General features: G+C 28.6%; 1 protein-coding gene across 14 annotated transcripts in view; it reads right to left on the bottom strand.

Moving 5' to 3' along the window:
- LOC101491975 (two-component response regulator ARR12-like) overlaps positions 1-13,280 on the bottom strand; it is a 29,638-nt gene extending 16,358 nt beyond the window's left edge. For 2 of the 14 annotated variants that reach the window (XR_012163368.1, XR_001143102.3), the window contains exons 1-3: positions 12,919-13,278; positions 12,290-12,592; positions 12,128-12,204 (exon numbers count right to left, since the gene is read on the bottom strand). Coding sequence is in view for 3 of the 14 variants with exons in the window: in XM_004516321.4 (XP_004516378.1) it covers positions 11,576-11,779; positions 12,128-12,204; positions 12,290-12,592; positions 12,919-13,036 (702 nt within the window). In the remaining 11 variants the exon portion in view is untranslated. Of the gene's footprint in view, positions 1-4,317; positions 5,015-5,098; positions 5,218-5,305; positions 5,420-5,528; positions 6,631-8,186; positions 8,258-8,354; positions 8,494-11,376; positions 11,780-12,127; positions 12,205-12,289; positions 12,593-12,918 lie in introns of those variants that run through there. The other 12 variants (XR_003471050.2, XR_003471051.2, XR_001143103.3 and 9 more) reach the window with 12 other exon arrangements.
- Between the last annotated feature and the right edge of the window lie 4,613 nt (positions 13,281-17,893).

Raw genomic sequence — 17,893 nt, 5'->3', positions numbered from 1 at the left:
GCATATTCCTATTTATAATAATAATAATAATTATAATAATAATAATATTAATAATAATTATATTAATAATAATAATAATAATTATTATTATTATTATTATTATTATTATTATTATTATTATTACCATTATTATTATTTTCTGTAAAAAGGTTATACAATACTAATTAATATATTTAGTTATTTCAATTAAATTGATGATAAACTTAATAAGTAATTATGAATTAAATTTTTTATCTTTGTTTCAAAAAACATTATTTATAATAATTTTTTATTAAAAAATAATATTTATTTATTCAGATTATAAAATAAATTGATGCAATATAATAGATACAAGTTAAAGACGTAGCTGTTTGAGTAACAACATGAACAATTTCATTTGTTTGTCTCCTTACAAATTCAAGATAATAGATATGAAAATGATTATTTTGTAAATGTCTAAATATCAACTTTTTTTTTTAATAATTTCATTGCTATATTTTGTATGAAACAGTTTTTAAAGCTAAAAGGTTGATTGTTGTATTTCTTTCTTCTTTTTTGGTTTTTATGTTATTTCATGACTGTAATCACTTGATATACTTTTTATTATGACATGGATAATGTTGATAGTTCAATTTCATCAATTGATAAAAAAACAAGTCAGGAAAATACTAACATGGTAATATTTTAAGTGTCGTCAATGCATGACCATAGTGAATCTTTGAAAGGAACATAGCTACTACGAAGGATATTTGGTTATTAATTGAATAAGATGATAGGTTCTATTATTGCAAACTATATGGAGGTTTACTATTTATATACATTATTCATTGCTCCTTAAATCATTTGATTCTTCAACAAGTTTACTCTTAGTAATAGAAATAATTGTCTTTTAATTTTTAACATATTCTAACTCTAAAAGTCCTTTACAAGGATTACATATTTTAAAAAAAAAACAAGAGAGACAAGTCCATGTTTGAAGCAAAATAAAAATAAGCAATGAAGCAGCTATAAAGAGACTGCAATGAAACTGTCTTTAAAGGCCGAAAATGTTGGTTGTTGTATTTCTTTCTTCTTTTTTGGTTTTTATGCTATTTCATGGTTGCAATCACTTGATATACTCTTTGTTATGACCTGGATAATGTTGATGGTTTAAATGCATCAATGGATAAAAAAAAAGACAAAATAATGCTAATATTTAAGTGTCGTCAATGTATAACCATATTAACACGGTAATAATTCATATCATATCTTTTCTGAAGAATACAAATAAAATTTATTTGTTTCAATATCATTTTTCTGCTTCCAATTTTTAGTTTATTCGAAACAACTAATTTGTGTTGTTGCACATTCTCTCTTCAATAGTTTATAATGGAAGAAAGATGTTTATGCATATAGTATACCTTGTACCATTTTTGGTAGATTTTTTGAAGGCCTTTTTTGGGTATGCTATTTCAAATTTCCTAAATCCAATTCAACCCATTTTGATATTAGTGATAATATTGTACATTTTCATACAAGTGAATATTCAAATGACATACTTTTACATCTTCCTATCTTTCATTGTTAGGACTTTGGCAAGTATGCGATATTTAATTACTTTGGTAGTTGTTGAATAACACTTTTTCATGGATTGAAGAATATGATTTTTTTTTAAGACCATTAGGCGTATCAAATTGATACCATTTATTTTGTATTATTAATTTGACTACTTTTGTTATATTTAAATTCTCATCCTATATTTTATAAAATAATAGTTAGATTTTAGTGGTTTAAAGGAAGATAAATTGAACTATCATCTCAGTCATTCTTAGTATTTTTTTTTTGAAGGTGTTGATATTTATCTACAAGATAGACATAAAAAATGTGTGAATATCAAGATCAAATATTAATTTAAAATGTATAAGTATTGAGACCTTATAAAATATAGAAGTATCAATTATAATGCAACCGTATAAACCATATACATGTTACACATATTTTTACATGTTAATTAAAATACATACTTTCAATAGTTAATTAGTTAAAATATTAATATGTATTTAATTATTATTAGTATTGTACTTTTTCAAAATCTTCCAAATAAGGCTGATCTATGGAAAGACAAGCAAGTACCATGACCCTCTCCTTTTCACTATCAAATGTAATGCAATATATAAGAAAGTGTACAACATGCTCAAAAAATATGGACTTTCGAAGTTAATTAGCCAAAAGATAAATATATATTAATTTTTATTATTATTACTATTATGTTTTTCAATATCTTATAAATCAGACAAATTCATGAGAGGGCACACAAGTGCCCTGATCCTTTCCTTCTTTGATATCAAGTATTATGCACTAAATAGAAAAGAGTGCAACATACTCCAGTATATGATAATAATATGTATAGAAATTAAACGGGGAAAATCATACAATAATTTCTTTTATTTTTATATTTTATTTAAATTTAATATAATAAAAATTAATTTCAGCAGTTATTGGAATAATAAATTAATGTTTTGTTGAATTATTAAATGCTAATAATGGTTAATTTTCCTTTTTTATTATGTAATTTAACTATTATTTAATATTAAAGTAAATTATTAGTCTCTCCAATCCATCAATCATAATTTTGGAATAGGAGTAATTATGATATTTATGTAATAGATTGTATTATTATGTTTATAGCAGTTATATTGTTTAATAAACTAATTGATCGATAGTCAATAGATATAATAATATAATAAATTTTTCAAAATCTTCAAAATGAGTTGACCCATGTAAGGGCAAACCATTTCCCCGATTATTTCCTATGCGCTATCAAGTATCATGCAATATATATAAAAAGTTTAAAAATTATTTAATATTAAAGTAAATTATAAAAAATTGACCCACCTATCTATTGAAATTTTGGATTAAAATTGATTATGATATTTTTGCAGTGATTTATATTCTAATATTTATACAAGACCAATATTTTTTAAACTAAATGAATGAGAGTAAATAGATATAACAATATAAAAAAAAAGTTTTAATATCTTCTTAACAGAGAAGACACGTGGAAGAGCAAGTCAATATAACAATACTTCCCTTCTTATTATATATAATTTATATTCAAAGATATTTTTATTTAAATTAAGCTAATTCCTTCCATTATCCGTGCAAATTCACGGATTTTCAACTAGTTAGTTTTGTAAACTTATAATTTTAGTTATTTATTTATTTATTTATTAATTTTTCCTTTTATTTTTGTTTATTATTTATTTTTTTGTCAACTGTATATTACTGATTTGTTTTGTGATAATGGTTGGGGTAACATAAATATTTTTGTAGTTAACATTATTTTTGCATATTTAATTAAAGGTGTTATTATTTAAATGGATGTTGTAGAGTACTAATATATTTCCTGGACATAAATGACTTTTGAACCCAAAATTTGGTTTCAAAGACCTTTATTTTTTTTCCTTTTTTAAAAGTTTTTTTCAATGTTTTTCTTAACAAACAAACAATGGTGGCAACTCCCAAATTTAAAAGAACTTATCACTATTTTCTTTCAGTTTGCCATTTTATGCCGCAACCCAACATATTGCGACACCACCCCTCTCTGTTGGAGGACAAAGAAGAAAACCAGTTGGAATTTGAGAGAGGTGGCTCGTGTTGGAAGAGTTAGTAATAGATACTACTCTTACTATTATTATTCAGAATTTGTGATTATGCAATGAAGTGTACAAAAATATTACGTCCAATCTCAATTCAACTAGTCTTTGTGCCATAATATTAATTCTTACAATATTTATAATCTCATATTTCATGTTAGATTTGAATTCTCATTTAAAGAAAAGTATCTTTGACTGCATGAAAAAATAGTTCAAATTTGATAATACTCAACATTTTAATTTATTAGAGTGAAACAAATTTGATTTAGAGATTTTCTTCAGGGATAGTGCAGAATATTTGACTTAGATTTACAGTAGGCTCGAAATAATGTCTCACATAATTCTGATTTTTTTTAAACATTATTTGAAATTAGTAACTATGCAATGAAGTACATAAAAATATACGTTCAATCATATTTCAACTATAGTCTCGTGCCATATATTATTCATTAAATTATTTGTATATGAATAAAATTTGTTTGTAATATTAGTACATAATAATAGAGTTAAAATAAAAGGTTACTTTTAGAAAAATTTGCATTGACAAATTCGAATAGTCCATATTTTAAAAATGAGATATAAAAATCACCGATCATCATTCCTATCAATATTTCATAAATATTTGAGTAGAAATGAAATATATAATTAATTTTTGGTCATTAAAAAAATTAAGCTATGCATTTGTTACATAAAATCACAACAATAAACAAAAGACTATAAAAGAAATTTATTTGCATAAATATTCATTAACACTACTAAACTTATAACTCAAGATAAATTTGATTAAATTTCAAGAATGAAGTAATATCCAAACAGAGCACAGCAAAAATAAAGTACATACTCCTTTGTTCATTCTATGAGGATATTAAAATAAGTGAGACGTGGTTGTGGCATGTGGGATAGTAGTGGAGATGTACAAGACGATCCATTTGATGATGGTGGTGACCGAATTCTTGAACTGGCAGAGTAGTCTCTTGGTGAGTTAGACTTGCAAGTTATGCTTTTTTGGATGGTTAGAATGGGGAGATGAAATTATACAATTATTTTTTTACAGTATGCAGTGAGCAAATAAATAAAATCTAAGACTTATTTTAAATAGGACTAATGATATTTTGTGACATTTTGACATTGATTAGGGAATATATACATTTGTTACATATTTACAAATTACAATGAAAATAATACATTTTAAGATCAACAAGAGAATTGTATGTGTATATGCTTTTTTGTTATGATTTCAGGTATCTTTTTGAAAAGATTTTTTATCCTCTGCATATATAATTATATTATTAGATGAGTAGTGAAAACATTAATTTTTCAAAGCTACAATATGCCTGAAAGTAATACATCTACCTGCTCACTAGGTCGAGGTCCATAAATGCAACGCAATCCTTTTGTCTCTAGCACAGTAAAGTATACTTCAACTTTTGATAGCAATAGATGAGCAGAATACAAGCATTTCATGTAATGATATAGAAACATACTCTGATATCCAGTCCAGAAATTATATCGATATTACTTCAGCCATCTCTTCAACGGTAACAGTATTATTATTTTCAAGTAGCTGAAGCTCAGACCAAGCAAGTTCAAGTAGCTATGGGTCCTGCATCATATCATCCAGTATTTACTTACCGACAGAAGAGAGAAGTTATAATTTGTGATATTTGTTACCATCCAATTGTGAAACTTACCATGTTTTCCTGAGCTTTCTGATCGAAACCAGCAATATCTGCTTGGTCAAAATTGTCAATACCAGGTACAGTATATGTCACTTGTTGCAGCTTGATGGAACTAGTGACACCATTCTTCGGCACAAAAAATCAAGAAACGGTCAGACTACATAAAGTCTAATAGTTTTTAGCATTGAACAAAAATTCAATACGTTCCAAACACCTAGCAACCTATTAAACATACCGCATATGCTGTTTCAACAAGAACCTAATCTGAAACCATCCAATTCTTCTTTCCATCAGGTCTCTCTGAGCAACTGCTAGCAATATTCTCTCAGAATATTTCTTGAACTCCAAAAGCAAACTCTTTTGCAATGAACGCTTCACAAGTCTATCTTCAACAAGCTCTTCATTCGAGAGTTCCACGCTGTCAAACCAATAAAAAAATTGAGATAGTAACTAAAACAATAGGAAAGCTAGGTGATATCAAATCTAGGCTTGTATGAAATATTTAGCAGGTATCTAAAACTTGTTGTAGAAAATGTGATGGTAGAGAATAGTTTCTGATGTTGCTAAAACAGCAACACCAAAATGAAGGGGATAAAAGAAAGAGAACATTTTCAAAACTTTTATATCATGACTTTATCCTTCAGATTTCCAATCTTTGATAGTGTTTAAGTATTCGTGTATGTTACCTTTAAGATCACATAGTTAGAGTTCCAAAACAATAAAAAGCCCAGCCCATTCAAGATGTTTATTATAGCGGGGTTCAGAAAAAAGCTTCTGTTAAATTATTTTATTCTAAGCCATAAGCAAAAGTTTTAAATTGCAGTTGTGGTTGCATTGCGGTCCTTGATATAGCGAAAAATTGCAGACAAATATGGCCATAATTGTGATCGCGATGCTGTTACAAAGACCTCAAAAACCTTTATGTTTCAACTGCAATTGGATTTGTGGCAATTTAAAACAGTGACATCAGTGCAATGTTTGGAATGAGTTATAAAAATAGTTTATAAAATGTTTTTAACTTATTTTATAAGCTCCCCACAGTTACTTATAGATGCAGCATAAGTTATATAAAACTTAACCTCATCCTCTCTTTATAAATAAGCTCTTATTTGATAAATAAGTACCTTAGTATTTGAGTTCAACGTAACTCAACACAACTCCAGAAAGCTGACTTATAAGGTGGTGGATGTCAGCCACTTCTACCACTTTTTTAAAAAAATATCACTGTTTCTAAAAAGGTAATCACTTTTAGAAGTTTTCATACTCTGATATCGATATTACCTCCGCCATCTCTTCCTCGCCAGCTTTACCTTATGTCCACCGAGCAATTTAGTGAACTATAAAACAAATCAACATACATTAAGTATCAAGCAACATATGATAAGAAATCAAGTGAAGTAACAAACTTGCTAGCAATCTTTTGCAGTAAATTATTGTAATCATATGGTAACAAAATCACAAACACACCACCGGAGATGTCTTGAGGTCATGATTCATGCTAAATCATTGAATGAACTTTTAGTTGTACCTTGGTCTCAAATGATATAAAGATCTAATCCACTTCACAAGAGAGTTAGAGGTTGATTTTGGATCTTGTGCTTATGGATATAAATCATTGAATGAACTTTTAGTGCTAAGTATAAGCTTTATTGAATATTGTATTCAATTGTTGAATAGAGTAGTAGCTCTATTGTAAAGGGGAAACCCTTGGAGGAGAGATTTCTCTCCTAGTTCTCAATAAAAGCATTCTTTCTTAGGAATCCAACTATTGGGTTACTAATAGAAGGACTAGTTAGGGAGCTGAATGTGAACATTCAGGTACTACAGCAGCATCTATATTTTGCTAAATTGTCAAAATGTTCGTTTGGTCAGTTGGAGATAGATTAATCTTGGACGCATAGTATCAAGGGAAGGGGTCAAAATGAAAAAAACTAAAGTGATGGCAGTGGTGGATTGACGGGTTTTTAGGCTTAACAGGATACTACCGTAGATTTTTTAAGCTTACGCGAGCACTACTGTTTCTCTACCAACTTGTTAAAAAAAGATGCTTTTAATTGGAGCACGTCAGCTGATGCAAGCTATCACTTCTGCCCCAGTACTTGTTCTGCTAGATTTTTCTCAACTATTCATTCTAGAAACTGATGCATTGGGGACTGGAATAGGGACTGTATTGGGCCTACAGCAGAGACGTTGCTAGCTATCACCGAAGCCTTGGCCAAGTTCAGACATTATCTCTTGGGCCATAAATTTGTTATCAAGACAGATCAAAAAAAGCCTACTAGATTAGTCTCTACAAACACCATAACAACAAGCTTGGTCAGATAAATTCATTTCATTGGCTATGATTTTAAAATCGAGTACAACCCAGGAAAAGAGAACAGTGCTGCTGTTGCCTTATCAAGAGTCTTCATGATGACTTGGTCTGAGCGTCAATTCCAATTCTTCAAAGAGCTAAAAGAAGGAGTGATGGCAGATCTGACTCTAAAAGAGATTGTTCAAAATGGTCAACATCCAATCACTATAAAGTAAAGGATGGGCTGCTGTTTGTGATGGATATAGGCTGGTGATACCATCAAGTAACTATGCAATGAAGTGTACAAAGGTATAATACATACATCAAATCTTATTTCATCATGATCTTATGTTATAAATTATTCTCTAAATTATCTGTAATACTTGTTTGTAACATCTGTCAGTCAGTATATAGTATAGCAAAATAAAACTACTTTTTTGATCAATTACGTTATTTAGATTCGAATAGTCTGCTTTTGTCTCATATAATCTTTGTTGTAAATAAAACGAATGATCTAGAAAAATCATCAGTTACCAATCATGGCCTATCATATCTTTTTATTGAAGCAAGACATCAAAATTGTCTTTCAACAATGCTAACCTTATCGATGGAGCTCATCAATATGAAGTCTACTTTGTCTCATAGGCAACTCCAGTGAGCAACTTGGTGAACTACAAAACAAATCAACATACATTAAGTATCATATAAATATACTTAGAGAAATCAAATGAAGTAACAAACTTGCTAGCATCAATTGCAGTTTTATACCTGTCTTGTGGTTGCACAAGTATTTGATGATACCCTAATCGGAGATCAAGTTTAGAGAAGTATTGAGCACCATGCAACTCATCCAATAGCTCATCTACTGGACAAATGTTTCAGAAACTGATGGGCTGTAGCATTCATTCTAAGTGAAGTAACAACCAGTTAGAATATATAGTCAAATAACGGCTATAGCGGCGCTATAACACTGTTGTTTAGCGGCATTTGAACAAACTTCTAGCGTAGATAAAGGATTCATCCTCATGTTAACCTAAGAATGTCTAAAATAATTGAATGGAGATGCAATGCAAGAGCATTATGCAAAATGAAATATCTTATCGAGTGTTGCATTATACAGTCCAGACTTCCAATCTAGTATATTGTATGTCATATTTTTAACACAATAGCATAAGGCTAACACTTGATTTCTAAGTGAAGTAACAACCAGTTAGAATATATAGTCAAATAACGGCTATAGCGGCGCTATAACACTGTTGTTTAGCGGCATTTGAACAAACTTCTAGCGTAGATAAAGGATTCATCTTCATGTTAACCTAAGAATGTCTAAAATAATTGTATGGAGATGCAATGCAAAAGCATTATGAAAAATGAAATGCAGTTCAGATTTCCAATCTGGTATATTGTATGTCATATTTTTAACACAATAGCATAAGGCTAACACTTGATTCTAAACATTCACATCATAAATACAATAATATTTTTACAGTAATAGAATTTTTTCCTTTTGTCTATTGCACTCCACCTATGATATCATTATCAAACATACATTGGGAAGTGTTTACTTTAGATTGACAAAAGAGGCACTAATTTTATGCTCAAATGAAACCATAGACACAAAGTAACATGCCAGAAGAAGCAAAAGAGAAAGCAAAGCCAGTGGAAACTACTTATTCATTCCTAATTACCTCTTTAATAACATAACCTAAACATCTTAAATCTCTTTATGTTATCTTTCTTAACTATTTTACAATTTTTGACAAAGAATGTTAGGAAAATCAATGAAGTTAGAAAATCAACAATCAAAACTAGCTCCCACCAAGTGTGTTGGAACAGAACTATTTCAACAATTTTAAGGGATTTCTCACCATGTAGCTCAAATAGGTAGTGGCTGTAATCATTCTCCTATAAAGATTAACTATACTTCATAAATATAATCGAGTAATATAACTCCAAATGACATTACTCTTCCTTGTTGCTTATTGGTTCCTTTCACACATCCCTCTATACAATTTAAAATATTTTATGATCTTATCTTATTATACCTTTAAATTGAAAACAGAAAAACACCAAGTATATGCTCAAACAACAGAAATGAAACAATCTTCCTAAAAATGCAGAAAGTTTGTCACATGAGCAAAATGATGAGTCACGTATGTAGTTCATAGAAATAATATTGCATTGCAGTGGTGGCATCGGCAAAGCACAAATCTGAATCTCTACCTCTAATTGATTGATTCTATTAAACAGTAATAATAAATTTGCTAGATTGTGATACGCGAGGTGATTTTTATAGATAATAGAAGTAACAAAAATCTAAATATCGTTATGCATTTTGGTATGTGCGGAGAATGCAACTTAAGAGTTGAACTCCTATTTGCATGAAATGAGGTATACACATTTACATCTATAATGAGATTGATAATAGTTTATAAAACACACATCCATCAACTTATGAAGGTCAGCATCCTTATTTCCAAAGCAATGCGCTAGTAACAATATAACAAGCTTAGGGGTCCTCGAGTTGATCAATTGGCTGACATATTCACTAAGTCACTTAGGGGTCCTCGAGTTGAATCTATATGTAACAAGTTTGGTGCATATGATATGTATGCTCCAACTTGAGGAGGAGTGTTAGAATTCAAAGTATGATTTATTATTTTTTGACCGTACAATTTCTTAGGTTCAATGGTAGAACTTCTAGTCAAATACAAGTCCCTAGTATTTGAATGTGATTATTGTATTTGAATGTAATTATTGTAACCTCATTATAAATAGAATGTGTGTGATCTTGTTTGAGACACCCAAGAAACACAACAAATCACATATTTTACAAGATTGATAATAGTTTATGAAACACACATCCATCAACTTATGAAGGTTAGCATCCTTATTTCCAAAGCAATGCGCTAGTAACAATATAACTAAAAAGGTCAACTTAATAAATGATTCACCCTCGTGTTAACTATTATTATAATATAATATCTTTTATATTATATTAGAGTATCTTTATGTTATCTTTCTTAACTATTTTACAATTTTTGACAAAGAATGTTAGGAAAATCAATGAAGTTAGAAAATCGACAATCAAAACTAGCTCCCACCAAGTGTGTTGGAACAGAACTATTTCAACAATTTTAAGGGATTCCTCACCATGTAGCTCAAATAGGTAGTGGCTGTAATCATTCTCCTATAAAGATTAACTATCATTTAATCAATATAATCAAGTAATATAACTCCAAATGACATTACTCTTCCTTGTTGCTTATTGGTTCCTTTCACACATCCCTCTATACAATTTAAAATAATTTTAAAAAATAAAGATCACATTGTGTATGCTTATAAACTGTGTTTAAATATGAACAAATTAAAACTAATAACATAAAATTTTAATATCATAGCCAACATGAAGAACTATTAGTATGAACGGAAAACAATATAAAGGAACAACTCCTCGAATAGAAAGCAAAATATTTTATGATCTTATCTTATTATACCTTTAAATTGAAAACAGAAAAAACACCAAGTATATGCTCAAACAACAGAAATGAAACAATCTTCCTAAAAATGCAGAAAGTTTGTCTCATGAGCAAAATGATGAGTCACATATGTAGTTCATAGAAATAATATTGCATTGCAGTGGTGGCATCGGCAAAGGCACAAATCTGAATCTCTACCTTTAATTGATTGGTTCTATTAAACAGTAATAATAAATTTGCTAGATTGTGATACGCGAGGTGTAAAATAAAAAATACAAAAAAGAAAAGAATATAACAACACTTAATAAATGTGAGAAACAAGAATATTTTGTTACATTGTTATATTCATAATGATACGTTACAACAAGTCTCATGCAGTCAAAACAATTGAAATGTTACATTAAAATTAACTACTTAATTACACGTTTGGTTCAGGAGTGTGCTCTCATCATCTTTATTAATAACCAAATTATTTTTACTATCAACCGCAGTTTTCAAACTAACACAGACTCACACACTCAATATATCAACTTCAGTGGGAGGACATGCTCCAAAGAATAACGTAGATAAATCTTCTGGAAGGTCGTAAAAAATGTCGTAAGGATCGTCGCTTAAATGTTGCTGTCCACCAGCTCCAAAGAATAACGTAGATAAATCTTCTGGAAGGTCGTAAAAAATGTCGTAAGGATCATCGCAGAATTCCTTTATACGTTGCTGTCCACCAGAAATTTGGTCAGACTCTACTTGTTGTTCATGTTCGTGAAGTGTGTGAATAGGTTCAAGGATTGAGTGTGTTTCAACTGACGAAGACAAAACTGATGAATTCGATTTTTGTTTTCTGCCACGTTTTTTCATTCCATTCTCTAATTTATATTTCATTTTCTGTCAATGCATTTAGTGTTAATAATACTACACAAATTTCATATGCTTATAATGCAATGGTTATAAATGCAAGCAAGAGAATACGTAAAATCATCACATGATGTATCAATTTTTTGAGTTTAAGGTTTTTATAGAAATTCAGAAATCCTTCATACTACGTACAGGAAAAAAGAATCGAACCTGCAAATGGCTAGCAACGTGTTCTCGGGTTAAACCCGGAACATCCATTATTTTGAGTATTTTTTTGGGCTTTGCATCTGAAAAACACAGAATGCATATAAGTTCAATTATTAAAGAATACAAACAAGGATAAGAAAAGAAAAGAATTGGAATGAATCATACTTTCAAGGCCTAATTCATTGACCACTGTTACGAATTGATTATGCAACTGTTGAGTCCATGACCACCGGAACTTCTTTGGCGGGGATGGATAATCATCATTATGATTATGGTTTTCATCAATTGTTTGTTTTGGAACATCGACTTGTTCTCTTCCCCTTTTGTTGTTCATATGGAAGATGTCTTTTACGACATGCTTCCACATAGTCTGGAAGTGTCGTTCTTCCAATGGCTTAATCCAATAATCAGAAGCCCCTTTTGTGATAGCCTCCATGACAGAATTGGTAGAGTAATGAGAAGACATGACTGCAAATTGACAAAAAAAGTAGTAAGTACATAGCTACGGTTCATTTTTAGATGAAACAATAAAAAAAACTTACAAATAACAGGAATTTGGTGGAATAAGAGAACATGTTCAAGAAAGTGATAAACAGTACGCAATTCTTGCATATCAGTATCAACAATTATGAGATCAAAAGAGCATTTTGTTTGGGAAAGAAGATTGAACGCAAAAGAAGGCATGCAACAAGTGGTAACTGAAGGAACAAAATATAAAATGTGAAAAAAAGAAAAAGAAAAAGAAAAAGAAAATGAAGAATTGATCAAGAATTGAAGGAGTAGTTAGTAATTACCTTGGTATTGAAATCGATTACCCATTGCGTGAAGGATGGGATGGTGAGTTGTGTCAACATCAAGGGCGAGAACCCGTAGACCAATTGGGAATCTTTCTGGTAGTATTGTTAGCGCCATCTTCAGAAACACGAGAACGAGAACGAAAGACACTAGACAACGATACGTTCACTCTTTTCTTGCGTTATACCAATAACACTACTGCTTCTCATTATTATACTGCTCGACATTGGGCCCAAAAACAACCGGCCCAAACAGCCGCGTGTCAGAGAGATAGACCCAAACGGCGAAGCATCTTTTCTCCAATGGAGGTGGTGGTGGTGATTTACCGCTGACTTTTCAATGTTGAGTGAACCGAGTTGTGACTCAGTGTCAGAGTCAATACCAATATATTACTACTTTTGGCTCGGTACTTTATTTTAATGTAATTATTATTATTATTATTTTTATTATTTTCCGTAAAAAACTATACAATACTAATTAATATATTTAATTATCTGAATTAAATTAATGGTAAGTTTATTAAGTAATTTATGAATTAAATTTGTTATAATTGTTTCGAAAAACATTATTTATAATAATGTTTTATTAAAAAAGTAATATTTATTTATTTAAATTATAAAATAAATTGATGCAATATAATAGATACAAGTTAAAGATGTAGCTGCTTGAGCAACAGCATGAACAACTTCATTTGTTTGTCTCTTTACAATGACAATGACTATTTAGTAAATTCCTAATTATAAACTTTTTTTTAATAATTTCATTGCTATTTTATTGGACTATTTCTCTACTGTATCATTTTCAGGACTATACTATTTTTGATGATTTATACCCCTACTTTCTCAAATATCAACATTTCATGCATGCCTTTTAAATGAAATACCCTTAAGCAAGCAGATATAGAGAAAACCTTGATAAATAGATTCACCAAATTTGTTTTTATTCTGATTTTTTTCTACATTTTTTCATTAAAAACAACAATTTGTGAACAAAAATCATGCCCCAAGATTTAAGACATTCTAAATATTGGATTTCTAATTTAGTTTTGGATACATATTTGAAACTCTATAACAAGGTTTGAACCTGAATTTTTCCTTTAGTAAATTGAATTTTCTTACCATGCATAGATAATTTTGTTTACTAATATTAATTTCTATTGTCACAAGATTTTGCATAGTTGATAGTAAACAATACAGGTCTTTAAAATAGAATATTTAGTGTCATATCATTGTCTTCTTTCAATGTCTCATCTTTCTCTACTATGGTGTGTTATGAAAAGAAATGTTCATCTTTCTCTACTATGGTGTGTTATGAAAAGAAATGTTCATCTTTCTCTACTATGGTGTGTTATGAAAAGAAATGTTCATCTTTCTCTACTATGGTGTGTTATGAAAAGAAATGTTCATCTTTCTCTACTATGGTGTGTTATGAAAAGAAATGTTCATCTTTCTCTACTATGGTGTGTTATGAAAAGAAATGTTATTTTTCCTTTTTTGTTGAGAATTAGATGTTTGTTGAAACTTGTGATTATGGGTTCATGATTGCAACCCTTTACATTTGTCTTTCATCTCATGTTCAATCCTAAAGGAAAATAGTTGGAGGATTTTACTTTTCAACCAAATTGAAAGTTACTTTTGGGAATGACAAGGTCTCACTCTTTTCTCTTATCAAGTGTAGGCATTATTTTGTATCTCTAACATTTTCTCTCCTTGTTTGTTTTCTTTGAGTTGTTTTCCCTATTTATCAGTCTTTAAAGGTTGAAAAGGTTGATTGTTGCATTTCTTTCTTCTTTTTTGGTTTCTATGCAATTTAATAGTTGTAATCACTTGATATACTCTTTGTTATGACCTGGATAATGTTGATGGTTCAATTTTATCAATGGATAAAAAACAAGACAGAACAATACTAACATGGTAATATTTAAGTGTCGTCTATGACCATCCATAAAAAATCTATGAAAATAACAAAGCTAGTATAAAGGATTTTGGGTTATTAATTGAATAAGATGATAACTTCTATTTTTGCAAACTATATGGAGGTTTATCATTTATATACACCACTCATTGCTCCTTAAATCATTTTATTCTTCAGCAAGTTTACTTTTACTAAGAGAAATAATTGCCATTTAATTTTTAACATATGATAATTTTAAAAATCCTTTACAAAGATTGCATGTTTAAAGAAAAATCAAGAGAGACGGGTCCAAGTTTGAAGCAAAATAAAAATAAGCAATGAAGCAGCTATCAAGAGACTGCAATGAAATAGTCTTTAAAGGCCGGAAAGGTTGGTTGTTGAATTTATTTCTTCTTTTTTTGCTTTTTATGCTATTTCATGGTTATAATCACTTGATATACTCTTTTTTATGACATGGATAATGTTGATTGTTCAATTGCATCAATGGGTAAAAAACAAGAAAGAACAATACTAACAATTCTAATATTTAAGTGTCGTCAATGTATGACTATATTAACATGGTAATAATTCATATTATATCTTTTCTGAAGAATACAAATAAAATTGATTTGTTGCACATTCTCTCTTCAATAGTTTCTATTGGAAGAAAGATGTTTTTGCATATAGTATACCTTGCACATTTTTTGATAGAATTTTTGAAGGGCTTTTTTGGGTATCCTATTTCAAATTTTCTAAATCCATTTGGCATGTATGCGATATTTAATTACCTTGGTAGTTGTTGACCAATACTTTTTCATGGATTCAAGAATATGATTTTTTTTAAGACCATTAGGCGTATCACATTGATACCATTTATTTTGTATTATTTGACTACTTTTGTTATATTTAAATTTTCATCCTATGTTTTATAAAATACTAGTTAGATTTTATTAGTTTAAAGGAAGATAAATTGAACTATCATCTCAATCATTCTTAGTATTTTTATTTTTGGGAAAGGCGTTAATATTTATCTACAAGATAAACATAAAAAATGTGTGAGTATCGAGATCAAATATTAATTCAAAATGTATAAGTATTGAGACCTAATAAAATGTGGGAGTATAAATTATAATACATTCGTATAAACCATATACATGTTACACATATTTTTACATGTTAATTAATTAAAACACAAACTTTCAATAGTTAATTAGTTAAAAGATTAATATGTATTTAATTATTATTATTATTTTATTTTTTCAATATCTTCTAAGTAAGGCAGATCCATGGGAAGACAAGCAAGTACCATGGCCTTTCTCATTTCACTATCTAATATAATACAATATATAAGAAAAATGTACAACGTATTCTAAAAATATGGACTTTCGAAGTTAATTAGTTAAAAGATTTGTATCTATTATATTGCATCAATTTATTTTATAATCTGAATAAATAAATATTATTTTTTAATAAAAAATTATTATAAATAATGTTTTTTGAAACAAAGATAAAAAATTTAATTCATAAATTACTTAGTAAGTTTATCATCAACTTAATTGAAATAATTAAATATATTAATTAGTATTGTATACCCTTTTTACAGAAAATAATAATAATGGTAATAATAATAATAATTATTATTATTATTATTATTATTATTATTACCATTATTATTATTTTCTGTAAAAAGGGTATACAATACTAATTAATATATTTAATTATTTCAATTAAGTTGATGATAAACTTACTAAGTAATTTATGAATTAAATTTTTTATCTTTGTTTCAAAAAACATTATTTATAATAATTTTTTATTAAAAAATAATATTTATTTATTCAGATTATAAAATAAATTGATGCAATATAATAGATACAAGTTATAGACATAGCTGTTTGAGTAACAACATGAACGACTTCATTTGTTTGTCTCTATACAAATTCAACATAATAGATATGAAAATGATTATTTTGTAAATGTCTAAATATAAACTTTTTTTTTAATAATTTCATTGCTATATTATTGGACTATTTCTCTAGTGTATGATTTTCTGGACTATACTATTTTTGATGGTTTATACCCCCACTTTCTTAAATATCAACATATCATGCATGCCTTTTAAATGAATTACTCTTAAGCAAGCGGTGACATTATCTTATTCTTTCATCTTTCAGATATAGAGAAAACTTTGGTAAATAGATTCACCAAATCTTTTTTTCATTCCGATTTTTTTTTCTTCATTTTTTCATTAAAAACAACCATTTGTGAGCAAAAATCATGTCCCAAGATTTAAGACGTTCTAAATATTGGGTTTAAAATTTGGTTTTGGATACATATTTAAAATTCTATAACAAGGTTTGAACTTAGATTTTTCCTTTAGTAAATTGAATTTTCTTACCATGCATAGAGAATTTTGTTTACTAATATTAATTTCTATTGTGACAAGATTTTGCATAGTTGATAGTAACTAATACGAGTCATTAACATAGGATATTTAGTGTCATATCATTATCTTCCTTTCATTGTCTCATGTTCCTCTATTGTGGTGTGTTATGAAAAAAGAGGTTATTTGGGGTACATGATTGCAACCATTTACATTTGCCTTTCATCTCATGTTCAATCCTAAAGGAAAATAGTTGATGGATTTTACTTTTCAACCAAATCGAAAGTTACTTTTGTGAATGACAAGATCTCACTCTTTTCTCTTATCAAGTGTAGGCAGTTTTTGTATGTCTAACATTTTCTCTCCCTGTTTGTTTTCTTTGAGTTGTTTTCCCGATTTCTTTTATTTTGCTATAAATATGACTTTCAGTTATTTTTGTAACAAGTTTTTATTTACATGTCAGTATTGAGAATAAATGAATCTTTAAAAAGAACAAAGCTACTATAAAGGATATTGGGTTATTAATTGAATAAGATGGTAGCTTCTATTTTTGCAAACTATGTGGAGTTTTACTATTTATATATATATATATATCATTTGCTACTCCTTAAATGATTTGATTCTTCAACAAGTTTATTTTTATTTTTGACAGGTTGTGCTTGCTGAGCCAGATGATCTAGTGTAGCAACAAAATTAAATGA

The sequence above is a fragment of the Cicer arietinum genome, chromosome 6 (assembly GCF_000331145.2).
Source record: "Cicer arietinum cultivar CDC Frontier isolate Library 1 chromosome 6, Cicar.CDCFrontier_v2.0, whole genome shotgun sequence".
Classification (NCBI taxonomy): Eukaryota; Viridiplantae; Streptophyta; class Magnoliopsida; order Fabales; family Fabaceae; genus Cicer; species Cicer arietinum.
This window is presented reverse-complemented; position numbering and strand designations above follow the sequence as displayed.